This window comes from Onychomys torridus, chromosome 7, assembly GCF_903995425.1.
Source record: "Onychomys torridus chromosome 7, mOncTor1.1, whole genome shotgun sequence".
NCBI lineage: Eukaryota > Metazoa > Chordata > Mammalia > Rodentia > Cricetidae > Onychomys > Onychomys torridus.
In genome coordinates this window covers 49,328,069-49,349,744 of record NC_050449.1, presented here as the reverse complement: position 1 = coordinate 49,349,744, position 21,676 = coordinate 49,328,069, and the positions used below count along the sequence as shown (strand labels likewise).

General features: G+C 45.3%; 1 protein-coding gene and 1 long non-coding RNA gene across 4 annotated transcripts in view; one reads left to right on the top strand and one right to left on the bottom strand.

Moving 5' to 3' along the window:
* Nucleotides 1-2,023: 2,023 nt before the first annotated feature.
* Commd4 (COMM domain containing 4) lies at nucleotides 2,024-5,654 on the bottom strand. 2 transcript variants are annotated; one of them, XM_036192925.1, is made up of 8 exons: nucleotides 5,591-5,654; nucleotides 4,068-4,139; nucleotides 3,776-3,841; nucleotides 3,538-3,577; nucleotides 3,206-3,325; nucleotides 2,932-3,012; nucleotides 2,410-2,586; nucleotides 2,024-2,281 (listed from the first exon to the last, which is right to left on the bottom strand). In XM_036192925.1, exons 1-8 carry the CDS (start codon nucleotides 5,591-5,593, stop codon nucleotides 2,241-2,243), a joined length of 600 nt encoding a protein of 199 aa, XP_036048818.1. In that variant the 5' UTR covers nucleotides 5,594-5,654; the 3' UTR covers nucleotides 2,024-2,240. The 2 variants fall into 2 exon arrangements, with proteins under 2 accessions (XP_036048818.1, XP_036048817.1); XM_036192924.1 differs by lacking the exon at nucleotides 5,591-5,654 and adding an exon at nucleotides 5,286-5,584.
* Nucleotides 5,655-5,665: 11 nt separating this feature from the next.
* LOC118587183 overlaps nucleotides 5,666-21,676 on the top strand; it is a 23,649-nt gene continuing 7,638 nt past the window's right edge. For both annotated transcript variants that reach the window (XR_004945442.1, XR_004945441.1), the window contains exon 1: nucleotides 5,666-5,724. This is a non-coding gene — a long non-coding RNA (uncharacterized LOC118587183). The remainder of the gene's footprint in view (nucleotides 5,725-21,676) is intronic.

Genomic DNA, 21,676 nt, shown 5'->3' with positions numbered 1-21,676 from the left:
AATTCCTGACTTTACTTCTGAGCACCAAGGTGAAGTGGGTTCACTGCTACTTCCAGCTGCATCTGACACCTTTAAAACCATCCCATCTGGTAATGCTGAGAAGCAGAAACAAACCTGAGGCCAGCCTGGCCTCGACAGCCAGTTCCAGGTGAGCTAGAGCTACATAGTGAGCCCTAGCTCAAAAAAGAGCAAATGCAAACAGCCACTGTGGGTCCCCCCCCACACACACACACAGTGCCTGGAAGAGTATGCATCAGGGCTACACAATTCCTATTGTTGAGAAACTCAGGCTGACACTGGGCATGGTGGCCCATACCTGTAATCCCAGTCCTCTGGAGCCTGAGCCAGGAGGAGTGAATGAGTTCCAGAAGGCCAAACAGGGCTACACAATGAGTTCCAGGCCAGCCTGGGCTACACAGACATAGTCTCAAATGAAAACAAACCAACCCAAACCATCAGCTCAGGCTGATGGACAAATGATTGATCAAATTCCACTGTTCCAAGGCCAAAGGCAGAAATACCCAGGACCTTGTGATGACACAGTTGGGGTGGTGCCGGGACCAAGCTGATACGGACACATCTGAGAATTGTTCATGGCATTTCTTCTTTCAAAAAAAAAAAAAAAACAAAAACAAAAAACCTGAACCTTAGGATTACAGGGGTGAGGCACAACCTTCTACCTCAGTCCTTAGCTTTTTCTGATGCTCAAAATGATCTCCCTCTGGATAGTGAGGTGGATTGGTTTCTTTCGACAGCTTCCTTACACTGTGAGATGCTCCAGGCTCCCCCTGCCCTGACCCCACAGTGAGTCTTTTACAAGGAGCACGGCCCAGCCTACTCCCATCTTGGGCGACTATGTGTTTTAGCTTAGGACTGAATAGACAAATTTCTTAATTCTGGAGTTCAGGTCAAAAATCCAGGTGCTGGCAGGCTCAGTTCCCAGGGAGGGGGTTTCCTGGCTATCCACTGAACCCTCAAATGGCCCTTCTAGATGCATGTACAGAGGGATAGCTTTAGACACGATGTAGGGGAATGTGAATATTCAGTTTGCAGTACCCAACCTCTTGCTAAGGAGGTGTTCAGGCTTGAACTCTTCTGTGGTTAATATATTGTATACCCCAATAAACTTATCTGAGGGTCAGAGAACAGAACAACCACTATATTAAACATAAAGGTTAGGCAGCGGTAGCACAACCCTTTAATCCTAGCACTCCGAAGGCAGAGATCCATCTGGATCTCTGTGAGTTCAAGGCCACACTGCGAACAGCCAGGCATTGTGACCCACGCCTTTAATCCCAGGAAGTTATGGCAGGAAGCAGAAAAGTATATGAGACCTGAGAACCAGGAACTAGGGGCTTTTAAGCTTTGAGGTTTTTAGCAGCAGTTTAGCTGAGATCCATTTGGATGAGGACTCAGAGGCTTCCAGTCTGAGGAAACAGGATCAGCTGGGAAGTTGGCGAGGTGAGGTTAGCTGTGGCTTGTTGTTTCTCTGATTTTTCAGCGTTCACCCCATACCTGGCTCTGGGTTTACTTTTATTAATAAGAACTTTTCTGATTTGTGCTACACTTTTTCTAGCAATGTCAGCAAGGAAAAGCTCTTTCTTCTCTCTGCCCTGGCACCAGGATCAATGTCACTCACTTGCTGCGAGCCTGAAGACAAGGACTGCACAGGAAGGGCCAAGAGCATCACAAGCTGGAGCTAGCACCCCAACTTGCCTATCTATAGACACGCTGTCCATTTGGGTCCTCGGTCCCAGTGCTGAGGAAATAAGTGATGGGCAGGAGGTTAGAATGTCACCTGGTCTCTCTTACTTGGGCTGGGATATAGCTCAGCTGGGAAAGCGCTTGCCTGATATGCATGAAGCCCTGGGCTTGTTCCCAGCACCACATAAACCAGGCATGCTGGTGTATGACTGTCATCTCAAGTAGAGGCAGGAGGATTAACTAGATACCAAGTTGAAGTCCAACTTGGCCTCAGGACTTCTGTCAACAACAACAACAACGGAAGCAAAACCCACACACATTGCTGTACACGAGTTTATTCTTTCTTCCTGTAAAAGTGGCTGACAAGCACTTTCTTTCAAAGGAGAGAAGGGAATTCTGGGGAAGATCCCCAGGAGCCCTACACAGAAAATCAGGCAGCCAGAGACCAAGAGAAGAGGGCCACCCTTGGAAGAGAAGTGTGAAGGGACCAACTCAGTGCAGGCAGGGCAGCTCTACAGAGGCTGGGAACACCCTTCTCAGCCCAAAGCCGTCATCAGGTTCTGGGCCTGCTTCAGTTCTGCAGGGGACAAGGGGGTGCATGGGGAGTGATAAGGAGCAGAAGCCAGTTCTAAGGCCAGCCTGGCCTTTATAGCCAGTGCCAAGTCAGCCAGACCCAGGAGGGCCCCACCCTCTGTCCAGCCTCACCTGCCAGGAGAACCTGGAACTTGTCAGCTGACAGGGACATGGAAACAGGTTGGGCCAGGGCACCAGGGGCAGGTACAACCTCTAGCTGCAGGTGCACCATGGGCTCCTCCACAGAACGGAGCAGGCTGGAGCTCAGGGTGTAGTCCACCCGCCAGGCCACTTTGGCCAGCCTGTTCACTGCAGGCAAGAAATTAGGCAGCTATCAACCAGGCAAGCCAGGATGTCTTCACTCCACAATGGGGCTCATAGCACAACCCTTCAAGGCCCTTCAACCCAGGCCTGGTGTAGGACAGGTACTTGAATATCTACCATGGGCCTCAGAGAAAAGAAAATCAGGCCATAGCCATGAGATCTTTGGCCAGTTCTAAACTCCTCAACTGCTCTGAGTATAACTGTGGTTAAAGCTTCTCCTAGAGCAATGGCATCTGGCTTGTGTTCCTACCTCCTAGTCTAGTACAGTCTAGCCCTCCCCCACACCCCCCATCCTCACCCCCACCCCCACCCCGCTGTTTTCATACTCACCACGCAGGCTGCAGGCCCGAAGGTGTTCCTGTAGGGGGCTCTGCTTCTCTTCATAACAGCGGCACAGGCTGGTGGCATGCTCTGCAGGTAGATAGAGCTCTGAGATGGAGCTCTGCTGAGGTGGCAGGTGGAGACTGGCATTGGGCTTAAGGGGTGGGTCTCAGGATCCAGGGCCCACAGAGGACTGGGTACATCTCAGGATCAACAAGGCCTCAGCGTACCTTCCAGGAACCCCTACCCACGGGTTTCCCACCTGCCTGTCCACCCTACATACCTCTGGGCAGCCCCAGCTGCTGTAGCTCACTGGACAAGGAATCACTGTCCACACTATGCTTGGCTGCACTCGAGAGGATGAAACTCAGCACGGCGACTGTGGCCTTCACATCTCCAGACTCTAGAGACCCACGGGTGAGGCAGGGGATGTCACTGTGGCCCTATTATCTTCAGCTTTGGGCCCCAAATTTCTTGAACCCTGGGCACTGCTACTGGACCAGCAGGAGGTGGCAGAGGTTGGGGACAGGGCTGTCAATATGGTTCTTCCCTTCCTGTCCTCCCGTGACACAGGGTGGTCAAGGAAGGCCATGATTCCTGGTCTGGGGTACTCACCAAACTTGGCGTCAGCAGTAAGCTTCAGGATCTTCTCATACTATGGGGAAAGGAGGTTCTCAGGGGGTGCCAGAGCCCTGTCACCAGCCCCTTGGCCCTGGCCCAGATCCTGTGGTAAGGAATGTGCTGGGGCTACAGGGAAGGAAGGGGATGTCCAAGGGGGCTGGGAGCCTGCAGAACAGACTTCTCTGGGGCCCATAAGGTTATCAGACAGTGGAGTGTCGGGTACTGTACTCACATCAATCCCTTGCCCCAGAAGCTCCTTTAGCACCTGGCTACACAGCAGCCGCAGCTTCACAGAGGACTGGAAAGGATTCCCCCATTTCAGCCAGGCTGACCCACCTTACCCTCATTTCTGGGGGATTGGCTGAAGGAGGGCCAGCCATGTGACTGTGACCAAGGCTACATAGTATGGAGGCCCCATCATCAGGGAGACTTCTCCACCCCAACCCCAGCTCCCACCCCAATCTCCCCCCTCCATTCCGGACCCCAAACCTTCCTCCTCCCAACCCTAAACCAGTGCACTCAACAATCTTGGCCAGCGTGCTGATCTCTGCCAGGACCCAGTCAGGACAGTCCAGATCGCCACAGAACCGGAACCTCTGCAAGAGAGTAAGGGGGGAAATCAGGCTTCAGGAAGGGCTAAGGTGTGGTCCGGATCCATGTCCAGGACTGTCTGGTCACCTGTGTTCCCCTATCACTAGACTGTCTTGAGTACTCGATTCCTGCCCACACTGACACCTGACCTTGTTCCGACTTTTACTGTATCTGCTCAACAAACATCAATTTGTGGCAGTTCTACCTAAGTGCCCAGCATGCTCCAGCCACAACAGTTTGCCTGATGCTGCTGTTACCCCAGCCTCACCCTCCTTCATCCTTGCTAGACCCTCTATTCTCATGCACTCCCCCCCCAACCCTCCCATCTCATTCAGGGATCTACTTAAACATCAAGTTATCAGATGTGCCCTTCCTGATCCTAAGATTTTGGGGGCTTGTTGGCAGTGCTGGGGTTCAAAGACAGAGCCTCGGACATGTCTACCATTAAGTCACAGCACCAGATTCTAGTTCCCACAATCTCCTCTTTAAACAAAGCGCTTTGGGCAGCCAGATGGAATGCTCACTATTTTGATAAGGCGATCCAAGTCCCAGCAAGATTTGATCTTTGCTGGTCTTGCTTGATCTTAACCAAGCTCTAGCGAGACAAGACGTGCACTCTCCCGGGGGGCCTGGCTCTTTCAGAGGTTGCACAGCTGTTACCTGTCTGAGGACACCTTTCCATTGCCCCTGCTTCCCAATAGGAATTACAGAAACTACCCTTCACCGAGCCGAGTGGGCCCAGGGTTCAGGAAAAGTCTCTGCGGCTCGAGAAAGAACTATGCCTGCCAATTCCTGCTTCTGACTTGCCCTCCACTTTTGCAGCTGAAGTCCCAATGCCTGTGCTGGCTGGACACTCAACATGAATCTGCTGAATGACTGGACGGACGTATGAGTGAGTAAGAAAGTTCAACCCAAGCCGGGCGGTGGTGGCTCACGCCTTTAATCACAGCACTCAGGAGGCAGAACGAGGCAGAGCAGGTGGAACTCTGTGAGTTCGAGGCCAGCCTGGGCTACCAGGTGAGTTCCAGGAAAGGTGCAAAGATACACAGAGAAACCCTGTCTCGGAAAAACAAAACAAAAAAAGAAAGAAAGAAAGTTCAACCCAATCAAGAACCACTTCCTGGCTCAGGAAAGCGCAGAGGCTTCCTAACCGTGTGGACCGGTCCTAAGCATGTTCTCGTCTTGGTCGCCCGACTGCAGGGGAAGTGGGCTCCCGCGGGAGGGCCTCTTGGGGCCCGGGCAGTGTGTGAGAATCCGGCTCCCGGGAGGTGGGGCCTGGCCAGGGATGAACGCGGTCGGTCTCGCGCCCGTGCTGTGATGCGTGGCAGCGCCTGCGAACTCAGCCGTCCTGCCGCACCCAGCAGGCGCCAGGGAAGATTCTCTCCCTGTGCGCCTAGGACCACCAACCCCGCTTCTCGCCCCGATACCCAGCTTGGCATCTCCACTAATCCCTCACCATGGCGCCAAGAGACCGAATCCAAGGAGTCTTCCGGCCAGACACAGGTCAGCTGACTCGGCGATCACGTGACACCAGCCGGCAGCGTCTAGGAGGGCGGGACGTTGTAGTGAAAACAAATTGACTACTGAAGAGTAAGTACTCCTGTACCTTCAGACCCCCTTCCAGAAACAACCTGCCTTTGAAGGCAGGAAGAAAGGGGTGGAAATAGTTTCATTAATTTAAGTTGGAGGCGGGATCCCGTGTGCCAGGAATATTCTTGTGGGTTCCATGATTTCTGTGAGCAATACCGTTATAAACAGCTATGGAGCATGGCAAAATGTTTTTTAAAATCTTACTGAATTCCTAGAGCGTGAGGGCACGCACCTGTAATACCAACACTTGAGAGACTGTGAGCTAAGAGGATCAGAGTTGTTCAAGCCAGCCTGGACTACAGAGTGAGACCTTGTCCCCCAAACCTTAAAACTGCCCAGATGGCTTACAGAAGCACCTAAGTTCGATTCCGGAACCCGCATATAAAGGTGGAAGGAGAGAACCAACTCACAGAAGTTGTCCTCGACCTCCACATACATACCGTGGTGCAAGTATGCCCACACATGCATCATACACATAGAATAAGTAAATCAAATTTTAATGAAAAGGGAAGTAAACCTAAATCCAGTTATGGGAGGATGTCTCAGTCCGTAAAATGTCTTCAGGGCAAGCCTGAGGACCCAACTAAGTTCAGGTACCCAGCACCCATGTAAAACGCTGAACTGAGGGGTGTGTGTGGCGAGAGACAGGTGAATCCCCAGAGCAGTAATCCCAGAATCCCCAGTGCAGTAAGACTCAGTGGGATCGGGAAGTGGAGCTACAAACTTGACCAGTAGGTTCTTACCTCCCACATCCTACAGGGAGTGGCAGAGCCTTTGATGGATTTTCTGGGTCCCTGGATAAAGTCCTTTGTTTAGGATGTTTGGGGCCATAATTACTTGGGCATAGGAGGGGTGCTCACACTGAAAGGAGGGAATGACCTGAGCTCCTGGGTCCTGGGCTCTTGACAGTTCCCATGCCTGCCCTTTGTTCCCAAGCATCACTTTTAGGGAGCCTGGGGGTCTGATGGTCAAGCATTGGATAGAAAGAAATTGACAAGGTGAGGAGCATGTTCTCCTAACCCCATCAGTGCTAGACTAGGCAGGCCAGATAGGCAAGATAGTACTAGTGCTTGCATCATCCCCCTTGTGTTGTTCCTGAGGCTTGTGAGAGTGAGTCTCCCAAGCACTGCTATGCCGTTTGTTCAGATGAGAATATTTAACCTGGCTTAGAAAAGCAATTTGGTGTGCACACCTATAATCCCAGCTCTTTGGTGCTGAAAGAGGGATGACGGGCAGAATGTCTGAGAGTTGAAGGTCATCCTCGACTCCATGAGACCCTGTCTGAAACAAGTGGGCCTTTCTTGGTCATGACTATGCAGCAGGCATTGAGAAACTGCTCTTACATTGGTTCACTGGGCCCACAAGATAACTAAAGTGGGGATGAAAGCTTGGCTTCTCTGCCTTCATCTTGGGTCTGTCTCCTTTAGGCATCTTACTGTCAGCTTTTCCGGACTTTTAAAGGGCTCCTGATGTTCCCAGAGTTTTTAGGGTAATAGACTTGACCTTGGAAGCCCTAACAAGGTAGGCTTGGCCATTGGTGTCCAATATCATAATTAAAAATATGGGAAATAATGAAAGGCAGAGAAAAGAGAATTATTCAGTGTGGCCACATTGAGAGAGGAACAAGTGAAGGGGGATCCAGTGGTTCCTCCAAGCCCACCTTTAGGGTACTAATATAAAGTTTGGTTTGAAATGAGGATAAGAGGTATACATGACTAAGCAGTCTGGGGCAGGGTGTGGCCCCACCCACCATGGACTGTCATTGTCTCTGTTCCAGTCTCTCCTGCAAGATGATCCCACAAGTTGTTAGAACTGTGTGAAATCTCTTCCTGGGAGACAGGCTTCCTGGCTGGCACAGGCTTCAGCCCTTATCTTCCTCTAGCGTGTTCTTTGGGGTCCTCTGTAGACTAACGGTTGGAATGAGGGTCTCAGCTGTTCCATTCTCAAGATTCCTCTGCCCTTGCCTACTCACCCCGAATCCCAAAGTCCTCCCTCGGCTCACCTAAGTGGGTCAGGCTGGTTGCATGATGGAGACTGGGGCTCTGCAATGTGATGGTGTCCCTTGTGACTGTGGGCCTTAGACAGTCCACCCACCTCTTCAGCTTGGTGACATAGGTCCAGCTTGGAAGGGGGTGGTTGAGACATTGCCCAGGGGGAGGTGGCAGAGGCAGGATCAAGAGCCTTAGGGCAGAACGGATGACTCCCTCAGACTGATATGGGGGAGGGCCACTTGGTGGCCAAACCTAACTCATTCATGATGGTAGCAATGGCTGCCTTCCTGTCCCCATTTGTCATGTGCTCATGTCTTTCTGCCTTGTTACCACCAGATGGCAGAAAGAGGCTGAGGTACTGCTCAGCATGGTCCCTGTCTCTTCTCTGGTGGTGGCAGGTAGTCCAGGTGGGAAGACCAATACTCCTCAAGTATCTCCCAGCCTTCCGTACCCAGCTTGCTCTAGGGTCTTATGGGTAGTGAGGTAGCCCCTCTGAGCCCTAGTGCCCACTCCCTTCAGGTGGTCAGGTATGTTGCTCAGTGGTGTAGCCTTCCCTGGCTGGCCATATTCTGCTTCCGGAGGCCAAAGATTTTCTTTTTCTAGGTTAGGCTAGTCTGAAGGCTGGTCCTGGGGACTGCAAACTAAGGAGTTCAAGACCTCACAGACCGCTTCCACAGTCTGTAGAAAGCACCTGTGTGAGGACACAGTGACATCCTGCATGGGGCACTCTTTCCTACCCTGACATGTCTTCCCTGTGCAGAAGCTCAGTTCTCACTGGACCCTGGGGATTCTGGCAAGTTCTAGGCATCTTGTGGAAAGTTCCACACCCCATCCCATGTCCCTGTGTTCTCTCTTCATTGACTCCAGCTAGGTGGACTGGGAACAACACCCTTTCCACCCGCCTTTTACCCTTAGATACAAGTTGCCTTGGGCCAAGCCACAGCTAGGGCTAGGATAGGCAGGATCTTAAGCACTTGAATCTGCCTGGCCATGCCAAGAGCCTGGCCAGATGGGTTGCACTATGAGCCTGACATGCTCAGAGAGACTGAAGTCTGTGCTGTCCTATGTCCTGGAGCCCCTGGCCTTCTGCCACCCAGATCCCTCTGCCCAGAGTGGCCCAAGGGCTGAGAGCCCACGGGTGCTGCTTGATCCAAGAGGAGGAAGATGCACTGAGTAGGTTGCTACGGACTTGGCAGGGGCAGCAGTCCTGGCAGAGCTCATGCCCACTGGGAAGTAAGGAGTGGTGCAGGAAGATGTGGATCAGAGAGTGGGTGGATCACACTTGGGTCTCTGGTGCCCATGGGAGCAGGGTGCCTTAAAAAGACAAATAGCTGAAGGGCCTTGGTGGAGTTCTGTGATCCCTGGAAGAAGAAGATGGAGGCAGGAGAGTTGCAGTCAATAACTGACTGTGCTCCATAGTAAGACCCTACTCAAAAGGGCAAAACAACAACAAAAACAAACAAACAAACCAAAACCAACAACCAGAACTGTAGCAGGATTCTTAAAAGTTCTTATTAATAAAAACAAACCTGGAGCCAGGTATTGGGGTGAATGCTGGAAGATCAGAGAAGCACAAGAAGCCACAGCCACCTCATCTCACCTCACCAATTCCTCAGCTGATCCTGTTTCCTCAGACTGGAAGCCTCTGTGTCCTCATCCGAATGGATCTCAGCTGAACTGCTGCTCAAAGCCTAAAAGATTAACGAGCTCTAGTTTTTGGTCCTCATGCCTTAGATACCTTTCTGCTTTCTGCCATCACTTCTTGAGATTAAAGGTGTGAGTCACCATGCCTGGCTGTTTCCAGTGTGGCTTTAAACTCACAGAAATGCAGATGGATCTCTGCCTCCCAAGTGATAAGATTAAAGGCATGTGTGCCACCATTTTCTGGCCTCTGTATCTAGTGGCTGCTCTGTTCTCTGACCCCAGACAAGTTTATTAGGGTGACACAATATTTTGGGGAACACAAAGCCACCACACAGAACCATCTCCCCCTAGCATCCATCCCCAGGAAAGCAATTAAATAAAAAATAAAATTATAATTGGGAAGAAAGGAAAGGGGAATGGGTTTGGAAGGGCAAAAGACAGGGGGGAGAGGCAAGGCAGGAAAAGGTTAATTTTTCCCTTAGATCGGGACAGGTGGAGGGTCAGAGTGGCGGACCTAATTTTATTACCAAACAATGACTAGACTAATAATGCAGCAAAGTAGTTTTGACAAAACCTTTCCAATAGTACATACACTTGTGTTCCATTGCATCTTAAAAGACTTGTCTGCAATGGGGACCTGAAAAATGCCTGTGAAGGACAAAGGGTGTTTTATTAGTCTTGTTCAAATTCTGATGAGACATGAGAATTGCAGGTTTTGAGAAACAAGGGCAAAAGGGAATTAATTTTATTCCTTATAAATAAATTACCTACAATAGCCTTTATTTTCCAGGCATGGATCCATTTCCAGTGAGCTCTCTCAGAGCTATTTACTCTGAAATCCATCCTCAAATTTTAAATAAAGAATCTCAGATGGCTGAAAGACATTTAATGAATTGCTCAACATCCTTAGCCATCAGGGAAATGCAAATTAAAATAACTCTGAGATTCCATCTTACACCTGTCAGAACAGCTAATATCAAAAACACAAGTGACAGCTCAGGCTGGAGAGGATGTGGAGCAAGGGGAACAGTCCTCCATGGCTGGCAGGAATGTAAATTTGTACAGCCACTTTGGAAATCAATATGGCAGTTTCTCAGAAAATTGGGAATTGATCTAGCTCAAGACTCAACTATACCACTGGAGCATATACCCAAAGGATGCTCCATCCTACTACAAGGCCCCTTGTTCATTTATGTTCATAGCAACTTTATTCATCATAGCCAGAAACTGGAAACAACCTAGATATCCCTCAACCGAAGAATGTATAAAGAAAATGTGGTACATTTACACAATGGAGTAATACTCAGCTGTTAAAAACAATGACATCATGAAATCTGCAGGCAAATGGATAGAACTTAGAAAAAATAATTCTGAATGAGGGAATCCAGACCCAGAAAGACAAACATGGTATGTACCCACTTATAAATGGATATTAGCTGTGATGTAAAGAATAATTATGCTACAATCCACAGACCTAGAGAAGCTAAGTAACAAGGAGGGCTCAAGGGGAGATGCATGAATCTCCCCTGGGAAAGGGAAATAGAATAGATTTCACAAGTGGCCTTGGGGCAGGTGAGTATGGGAACAGGAAGGATGAGGTTGTAGGGGAGAGTACTGAGAGAGACAAATTGGAATGGGGGGGCATTTGGGGTGCAAGGTAGAAACCTAGTGCAATGGAACTCCCTGGAATCTACAAGGGTGACCCTAGTGAAGACTCCTAGTAATGGGGGATACAGACCCTGAACTTGCCTGCTTCTGTAACCAGGCAAGGCTTCCAGTGGAAGGATTGGGACATCAACCCGGTCACAAAACCTTTGGCCTACAATTTGTCCTGCCTGCTGTGTTGAGGTAATGGTGGCTCAGAACTTGTGGGCATGGCCAATCAATGACTAGTCCAACCTGAGACCCACTCCAGGAGAGGGAGCTCATGCCTGACACTGACTGGAGGGCCAGGAACCAGAAGCTGGATGGTCTAGAGACCTAGGATTGAACCAAACACAACTGGCAAAAAAAGAAGTTAAGTAAAGGATTCCTAATGATATTCTGTTATGCTCTTACACCAGAGTCTGGCATAATTGTCATCAGAGAGGCTTCATCCAGCAACTGATAGGAGCAGATTCAGAGATCCACAGCAAAAAATTAGGTGGAGCTCAGGGAATCCTGCAGTGCTGTGGGATGTCTTTCTATATGCTGTGAATATGTATTGTTCTGATTGGTTGATAAATAAAGCTGCATTGGCCTATGGCAAGGCAGCTTAGAGGCAGGTGGGAAATCCAAGCAGATATACAGAGAGAAGAAAGGAAAAGAGGGAGAGACTTGAGCCTGTTGCCCAAGGAGCAACATGTAATGGGATGCAGGAAAAGCCATGGAACATATGGCAATATATAGATTAATAATTATGTGTTGAGTTAAACTATAAGAGCTAGCTAGCAAAAGGCCTGCCAGAGGCTATATAATTGATAATTAATATTAAACCTCTGAATGATTATTTATAAGTGTCTGAGGGACTGTGGGGCCAGGCAGGACCAGAGAAAACTTTGGATTACATTTGGTGCCCATTGTGGGGCTAGACTTTCAACCTAAAACTTGAGAAAACTTAAAAAAAAAAAAACAACCTAAAACAAAGCTAAAAACAGCTTCCTAATTGTTTCTCTCAGACAATGGTGAGTTTGCAGCATGTGGGCTTGACCTAAAGCATAGCCAGATTCCTGTTATGGTACACAGATGTGTCTCCAAGCTGTGCATTGCATTGCATGATGGATTTAGCTTTTGCTAGTACAGACATAAATAAATCGGGACCAGAGGTGAGTGCTTGGGGTTATAGCCAGAGAGGCAACTGCCCTTGGGTCCCACCACTAGACACAGGCCACCCTGGGAGGACCTGACCAACTTGGCCCCAGTTTTCTGCCAATCGGCGGGCCCTATGGGAAGGCTCCTCTTTTCCAAGACTGCAGGCAGACACTACAGTCTCCACACCCTGCCCCCAAACCCATTTGCCTGAGACCCCAGCCACTTTCTGAGACTCAGAAACCAGCCTCCAGCTTCCATTCTGCCCTGGAACTCCCATCTGGACCGGAGACCAGAGGAACTCCCATCTGCACAAGAGGAGCTCCTATCTGGACAAAATAAGGAGACATCAGGGACTTCCCGAGACTCAGAGTCCAGCCCCCAGCTCCTATCCGGCCATCACCCTCATCTGGACCAGCACTCCCATCTGGCCCAGAGCTTCCATCTGGACCAGAGAGAGGCTCCCTAAATCTGTCAACTCTCTCTGGACCAAGTACACTGATAAGACCAAGAACGAACACAACAGGAGATGGACAGGCGTCAAGGCAGAAGTACATACAACAAAATAAAGAGCAATACAGCATCACCAGAATCTAGCCCTTCTCCAACAGCTAGACCTGAACATCACGGAATGGAAGAAGAAGAAGAAAACAACCTTATAAGTAACATCATGAAGAGGCTAGAGCCTTATATAGAAGAAATAAAAAATAAAGTAGAGGAACAGACAAACAAAAAATGGGAAGAACGCTATAAAAAAAACTAGAGGAAAGGACAATTAAAGCAGAAGAAAACAATAAATCCTTGAATGAAAATCATGAAAAATCAAGGGAGACAATCCAAGACCTGAAGAGGGAAATAGAAAAAATGAAGAAGACACTAGCAGAAGGAATGTTGGAAATAAAAAATCTGAGCAAACAAACAGGAACTTCAGAGGCAAGTATAACCAACAGAATGCAAGAGATGGAAGAGAGGATCTCTGGTGTTGAAGATACGGTAGAAGAAATAGATTCATCAGTCCAAGAAAACACTAAAACCAACAAAGTCATGACCCAAAATGTCCAAGAAATTTGGGACACCATGAAAAGACCAAACCTACGAATAATAGGGATAGAGGAAGGAGAAGAATACAAACTCAAAGGCACAGAAAATATATTTAACAAGATCATAGAAGAAACATTTCCCAACTTAAAGAAGGAAATGCCTATGAAGATACAAGAAGCCTATAGAACACCAAACAGACTAGACCCCCCAAAAAAGTCCCCTTGCCATATAATAATTAAACAACTAAATGTACAGAATAAAGAAAGAATATTAAGGGCAGCAAAGGAAAAAGGCCAAGTGACTTATAAACCCATCAGAATAACACCCGATTTCTCGATGGAGACTTTGAAAGCCAGAAGGACCTGGACAGATATAATACAGACACTAAGAGACCATGGATGCCAGCCTAGACTAATATACCCAGAAAAACTTTCAATCATCATAGATGGGTGAACAAGGCCTTCCAAGACAAAACCAGATTTAAACAATACTAATCCACAAACCCAGCCCTACAGAAAGCACTAAAAGGAAAATTCCAACCTAAGGAAGGCAGACACACCCATGAAAATACAGGCAATAGATAACACCACAGCAGTAAACCCCAAAAAAGAGAAGTACACACACATTACCACCAAAATAAAAATAAAAATAACAACAGGAACGAACAATCACTGGTCATTAATATCCCTTAATATCAATGGACTTAATTCACCTATAAAAAGACACAGACTAACAGAATGGATACAAAAACAGGACCCATCTTTCTGCTGCATACAAGAAACACACCTCAAATTCAAAGATAGACACCTCCTAAGAATAAAAGGCTAGGAAAAGACTTTCCAATCAAATGGTCTTAAGAAACAAGCTGGTGTAGCCATCCTAATATCCAGCAAAATAGACTTCAAATTAAAATCAATCAAAAGAGATGATGAAGGACATTACATACTCATCCCAGGAAAGATCCATCAAGATGAAGTTTCAATTCTGAACATTTATGCCCCAAACACAAGGGCACCCACATATGTAAAAGAAACATTACTAAAGCTTAAATCACATATAAAACACCACACATTAATAGTGGGAGACTTCAACACCCCACTTTCACCTCTGGATAGATCTGCAAAATTGAAACTTAACAGAGAAATAATGGACTTAACTGATGTTATGACTCAAATGGACTTAACCGATATCTACAGAACATTCCACCCAAACAAAAAAGAATATACCTTCTTCTCAGCACCCCATGGAACCTCCTCTAAAATCGACCACATACTTGGCCACAAAGCAAATCTCAACAGATACAAAACAATTGGAATAACCCCCTGTGTTCTATCAGACCACCATGGTTTAAAGTTAGATTTCAACAACAGAAAAAACTACAGAAATCCTACAATCTCATGGAAACTGAAGAATGCTCAACTGAATCACCAGTGGGTTAAGGAAGAAATAAAGAAAGAAATTAAAGGCTTCCTAGAGATCAATGAAAATGAATACACCACATACCCAAACTTATGAGATCCTATGAAAGCAGTGCTAAGAGGGAATTTCATAGCACTGAATGCCCACATAAAGAAGCTGGAGAAATCTCACGCTAGTGACTTGACAGCACACCTGAAAGCCCTTGAACAGGAAGAAGCAAAGTCTCCCAGGAGGAACAGACGCCAGGAAATTATCAAATTGAGAGCTGAAATCAATAAAATAGAAATAAAGAGAACAATACAAAGGATTAATGAAACAAAGAATTGGTTCTTTGAGAAGATCAACAAGATAGACAAACCCTTATCCAAACTAACAAACTAACCAAAAGACACAGAGAGAGCATCCAAATTAACAAAATCAGAAATGAAAAGGGGGACATAACAACAGACAATGAGGAAATCCAGAGAATCATCAGGTCATACTTCAAAAACCTCTACTCCACAAAACTGGAAAATCTAAAAGAAATGGATAATTTTCTGGATAGGTACCACATACCTAAGTTAAATCAAGACCAGATAAACCATTTAAATAGTCCAATAACCCCTAAGGAAATAGAATCAGTCATTAAAAGTCTCCCAACCAAAAAAAGCCCTGGACCTGATGGTTTCAGTGCAGAATTCTACCAGATCTTCAAAGAAGACTTAATACCAATACTCTTTAAATTGTTCCACACAATAGAAGCAGAAGGTATATTACCAAACTCCTTCTATGAGGCTACAATTACCCTGATTCCTAAACCAAACAAAGATGTAACAAAGAAAGAGAACTACAGACTGATCTCCCTCAAGAACATTGATGCAAAAATCCTCAATAAAATTCTGGCAAACAGACTCCAAGAACACTTCAAAACAATTATCCACCATGATCAAGTAGGCTTCATCCCAGGGATACAAGGGTGGTTCAACATACAAAAGTCCGTCAATGTAATACACCATATAAACAAACTCAAAGAAAAAAACCACATGATCATCTCACTAGATGCAGAAAAGGCATTTCACAAAATCCAACACCCCTTCATGATAAAGGTCTTGGAGCGATCAGGAATACAGGAAACATACCTAAACATAATAAAGGCAATCTACAGCAAGCCAACAGCCAACATCAAACTAAATGGAGAGAAACTCAAAGCAATACCACTAAAATCAGGAACAAGGCAAGGCTGTCCCCTTTCCCCATACTTATTCAATATAGTACTTGAAGTTCTAGCCAGAGCTATAAGACAACATAAAGAGATTAAGGGGATGCAAATTGGAAAGGAAGAAGTCAAGCTCTCCCTATTTGCAGATGACATGTTAGTATACATGAGTGACCCCAAAAATTCAACCAAGGAACTGATACAGCTAATAAAAACCTTCAGCAACATTGCAGGATACAAGATCAACTCAAAAAAATCAGTACCCTTCTATATACAGTAGACAAACAGGCTGAGAAGGAAATCAGAGATACATCACCCTTTACAATAGCCACAAATGATATAAAATACATTGGGGTTACACTAACTAAGCATGTGAAGGACCTATATGACAAGAACTTTAAGTCCCTGAAAAAAGAAATTGAAGAAGATGTCAGAAAATGGAAAGATCTCCCATGCTCATGGATAGGCAGGATTAACATAGTAAAAATGGCGATCTTACCAAAAGGAATCTACAGATTCAATGCAATTCCCATCAAATTACCAACACAATTCTTCACAGATCTGGAAAGAATAAAAATCAACTTCATATGGAAAAACAAAAAACCCAGGATAGCCAAAAGAATCCTGTACAATAAAACAACCTCTGGAGGCATCAGGATGCCTGACCTCAAGCTCTACTATAGAGCTATTGTAATAAAAACAGCTTGGTACTGGCATAAAAACCAACATGTGGACCAATGGAATCGAATTGAAGACCCTGACATTAACCCGCACGCCTATGAACATGTAATTTTTGACAAAGAAGCCAAAAATGTACAATGGAAAAAAGAAAGCATCTTCAACAAATGGTGCTGGCATAACTGGATGTCAATGTATAGAAGGCTGCAAATAGATCCATATCTGTCACCGTGCACAAAACTTAAATCCAAGTGGATCAAAGACCTCAACATAAATCCAGCTACTCTGAACCTGATAGTAGAGAAAGTAGGAAGTACTCTTGAACGCATTGGCACCGGAGATCAGTTTCTAAATATGACACCAGTAGCACAGACACTGAGAGAAACAATCAATCAATGGGACCTGTTGAAACTGAGAAGCTTTTGTAGAGCAAAGGACACGGTCAACAAGACAAAGCGACAGCGTACAGAATGGGAAAAGGTCTTCACCAACCCCACATCTGACAGAGGGATGATATCCAGAATATATAAAAAACTCAAGAAATTAGACATCAAAATGCCCAACAGTCCAATTAAGAAATGGGCTATAGAACTAAACAGAGAATTCTCCACAGAGGAAGTTCAAACGGCTGAAAGACATTTAAGGAATTGTTCAACATCCCTAATTATCCGGGAAATGCAAATCAAAACGACTCTGAGATACCACCTTACACCTGTCAGAATGGCTAAGATCAAAAACACAGAAGACAGCTTATGCTGGGGAGGATGTGGAGCAAGGGGAACTCTCCTCCGCTGCTGGTGAGAATGCAAGCTTGTACAGCCACTTTGGAAATCAATATGGCACTTCCTTAGAAAATTAGGAATCTATCTCCCCCAAGACCCAGCTATAGCACTCTTGGGCATATACCCAAGGAATGCTCAATCATACCCCAAGGGCATTTGCTCAGCTATGTTCGTATCAGCTTTGTTTGTAATAGCCAGAACCTGGAAACAACCTAGATGCCCTTCAACTGAAGAATGGATAAAGAAAATATGGTACATATACGCAATGGAGTACTACTCAGCAGAGAAAAATGACATCATGAGGTTTGCAGGCAAATGGATGGATCTAGAAATACTCACTTATAGGAGGATACTAGATGTAAAACAAAGATGACTAGACTGCTACACAACTCCAGGGAGGCTACCTAGAAAACAGGACCCTAGGAAAGACCCAAGGATCACCCAATGACAGAGAAATGGATGAGATCTTCATGAACAACCTGGACGACAGTGGGATTAATGAAGGGCTAGATTTGAGGGAAAGAAAGCTTAGGGGAGCAGGAGATCTCAGCTGGATCAAGAACAGAAAGGGAGAATGAGGAATAACAGACCATGATAAATGAAGACCACATGAGAACAGGAATAGGCAGCGTGCTCGAGAGGTCCCCAGAAATCCACAATGATATATCATCTGTAGACTTCTGGCAATGGTCGAGAGAAAGCCTGATCTGACCTAGTCTGGTGATCAGATGGCCAAATACCCTAGCAGTCATCTTGGAACTCTCATCCAATAAGTGATGGAAGTGGATGCAGAGATCCTCAGCCAGGCCCCAGGTGGAGCTCCAGGTGTCCAACTGTCGAGAAAGAGGAGGGTCTGCAAGAGTGTGAATTGTTTAATCCAAGATTGCAAAAAGCATAGGGACAAATAGCCAAATGAATGGAAGCACATGAATTATGAACCAAAGGCTGTGGAGCCCCCAGCTGGATCAGGCCCTCTGGATAAGTGAGACCATTGAATAGCTTGATCTGTTTGGGAGGCATCCAGGCTGTGGGACCAGGACCTGTCCTTAGTGCATAAGCTGGCTGTTTGAAACCTTGGGCTTACACAGGGACACATGCTCAGTCTGGAAGGAGGAGACTGGACCTGCCTGTACTGAATCCACCAGGTTTAAATGAATCCCAAGGGGTGCCTTGATCTTGGAGGACATGAGAATGGAGGGGAGGGGCTGGGGGGAATGTAGGGGTGGGCGTGGGAGGGGGGAGGACAGGGGAACCCATGGCTGATGTATAAAATTTAAAACACATAATAATAAAGAAAAAAATATTTTAAAAAAGGAAAAAAATAAAAAATCAATCAATCAATCAATAATTAATTAATTAATTAATTAATTAAAAAGGTTTCTGAGCTACACACTGCTGGATGGAGGCATAGACCCACTGCTTCCCAAACTTTATGGTGATCATGGATCTCAGAGCTGGAACTAAACATAACTCTGCCATGTTGGGAAGCTGAGGGGAATGGAGTCAACAGGTAAAATTGCAGGACAGTTTAACAGTTTAAAATCTGTCTTGGTCAAAAAAGGATTATTGATTCACAATAAGACAGATTCATATGGAATGAAACTCTAAACAGTTTATAATGTATGTAAAAGTATACATAGGCTTGGAAGAGAGAGGAAAAGGATAAAGACAATTATATAAAGAAATAAATAGTTTTAAAAAAATAAAATCTTTAAGCCACATAAAGATAAAAATCACACAGAGAGTCTGGGTTATATATCTTTGGGATTTTTAACTGCAGAAAGAATTTGACTATAAAGGCTGCTGAGTTAAACCAATATATATATTTTAAAGATATCTTGACTTCAAAGTTTGGGTCTAAGGATATGTATGGATATATTGCTTTGAAAAGGAGGCTCTGCTTATGTTTCCACAGAAGATGAGAACCTGTGGATTGCCTCCAGGCTAATACAGTTTGATCAAGACCCCTGAAAGGTTGATACAGCCTACTATGGCCAAGATTTAACTATAATTTTTAATTTTCTCAGGATCCCCATAAGATTGCCAGTACCCCTAACCAACAGAATGTAGTATGAGAAGCTCCACCCAAATCCCCAAAGTATTGTTTATAAATGTTTATTTTTATTTATAGGGGGTTGATTATAAATGTAATCTCTAAAGAAGAAAAGGTGATATTATAGATATGATAGGATAAAAGGGTAGATTATTGAACCTACTTTTAAAGAGAAACAACTTGTTTAAAATGTTTTTACATGGCTCTGGATTTTAGTTTATTGATACATATTTAAAGTTAATCTTGTTATACTGTATGTGTATTTCTACTCTTGTTTAAGGTATTATGTTTTTACAACTCATTTGAAATTGTAATGGATAATTAAGAAATACAGATTAATAATTAGTCATCTATGATAACCATACTCATAGCCATGTTAGTTAAGTTTTCTAGGTATACATAAATATATTTTGATTAGGTAGGTAATCTTCAAACACTTCAAAGACCTACAGAATATGGCATTTAAAATGTTTTAAAAACTTAGACTTTCTGGACAATGAGACATGTTTATTCCTGGTAGCACTGATTTACTTTAAGGAAGATGATGAGCGTCAACGAATCTCCATATGGAGTTTGCTTTCCTATAGCAAAAGTTAGCCATTTGGGCAAGAAACTGTTCTTGCCTGGGCTGCTTGACAATTTTTTTTCACAGTTTTCATATATGTAATTTTTTATTTAAAAAGATTTTTTCTTTTACATACCAATCCATTCTCCCTTCTCCCACTCTCCCCACCTCCCCCTATCTCACCCCCATTCCCTCCTCATAGAGAGTAAGGCCTCCCTTGGGTAGTCAACACAGGCTGTTATACCACACTGTGGCCAGACCTAGCCCCTCCCTCCTGTATCAAGGCTGAATAAGGCATTGCACCATAGGGAATGGGGTCTAAAAAGCCAGTTTGTGTACCTGGGGTAAGTCCTGGTCCCATTACTAGGGGACCCACAAACACATCAAGCCACGCAACTTTCACTCACATTCAGAGGGACTAGTGTGGTCCCATGCAGGCTCCCCAGCTGTCATTCCAAAGTCCATGAGCTCCCATTAGCTTGAGTAAGATTTTTCTGTGTTTTTTCCCATCATGATTCTGACCCCCCTTGTTCTTATAATCCTTCCTCCCTCTCTTCCACTACTCTCCAGGATCTTGGCCAAGAGCTTGGCTATGAGTCTCTGCATCTGCTTCCATCAGTCACTGGATATAGGTTCTACAAAGACAGTTAGGGTAGACACCAATCTGAGTGCAGGGGAAGGCTAATTCAAGAACTCTTTCTACCATTGCTATGAGTCTTAGCTGGGGACAATCTTGTGAGTTCCTGGGGTTTTCCCTAGCTGCAATTTTCTCCCCATCCCCTTAATGGTACACTCTGTCAAGATACCTCTTTCATTGATCTCCCTCCTCATCTCTCCCCCATGTTCCCACCTCCCGTCCCCTCCACTCCCCTTCCCTCTATTCCCCCACTCTTAGTTGGCCCAGGAGATCTTAACCTTTTCCCTTTCCTGGGGTGATCCATGTGTGTCCCTACTAGTGTCCTCCTCTTTACCTAGCTTCTCTGGGGTTGTGGATTGTAGCTGGGTTATCCTTTGCTTTCCTTCTAACATTCACTTATGAGTGTGTCTTTATGGGTCTGGGTTACCTCACTCAGGATGATTTTTTCTAGTTCCATCCATTTGCCTACAAATTTCATGATAACATTGTTTTTTACTGCTGCATAATTCTCTATTGTGTAAATGTAACACATTTTCTTTATTCATTTTTCTGTTGAAGGGCATCTAGGTTGTTTCCAGGTTCTGGCTATTACAAATAATGCTGCTATGAACATGGTTGGACAGATGTCCTTGTGGTGTGGTTGAGCAGCTTTTGGGTATATACCCAGGAGTGGTATTGCTGTGTCTTGAGGTAGGTAGATTCCCAATTTTCTGAGATACTGCCTTACTGATTTCCAGAGTGGCTATACAAGATTGCATTCCCACCAGCAGTGGAGGAGTGTTCCCCTTTCTCCACATCTTCTCCAAAATAAGGTGTTATCTGTATTTTTTAATCTTAGTCATTCTGACAGGTGTAAGATGGTATCTCAAAATCGTTTTGATTTACATTTCCCTGATGGCTAAGGATGTCCTTAAATGCCTTCTGGCCATTTGAGATTCTTCTGTTAAAAATTCTCTGTTTAACTCTGTAGCCCATTTTTAAATTGGATTATTTGGTATTTTGCTGTCTAGTTTCTTGAGTTCTTTATATATTTTAGAGATCAGCCCTCTATCTGGTATGGGGTTGATAAAGATCTTTTCCCATTCTATAGGCTGCCTTACAGAAGCTTCACATTTATTAATTGTTGCTTTCAGTGTCTGTGCTACTGGTTATTAATATTT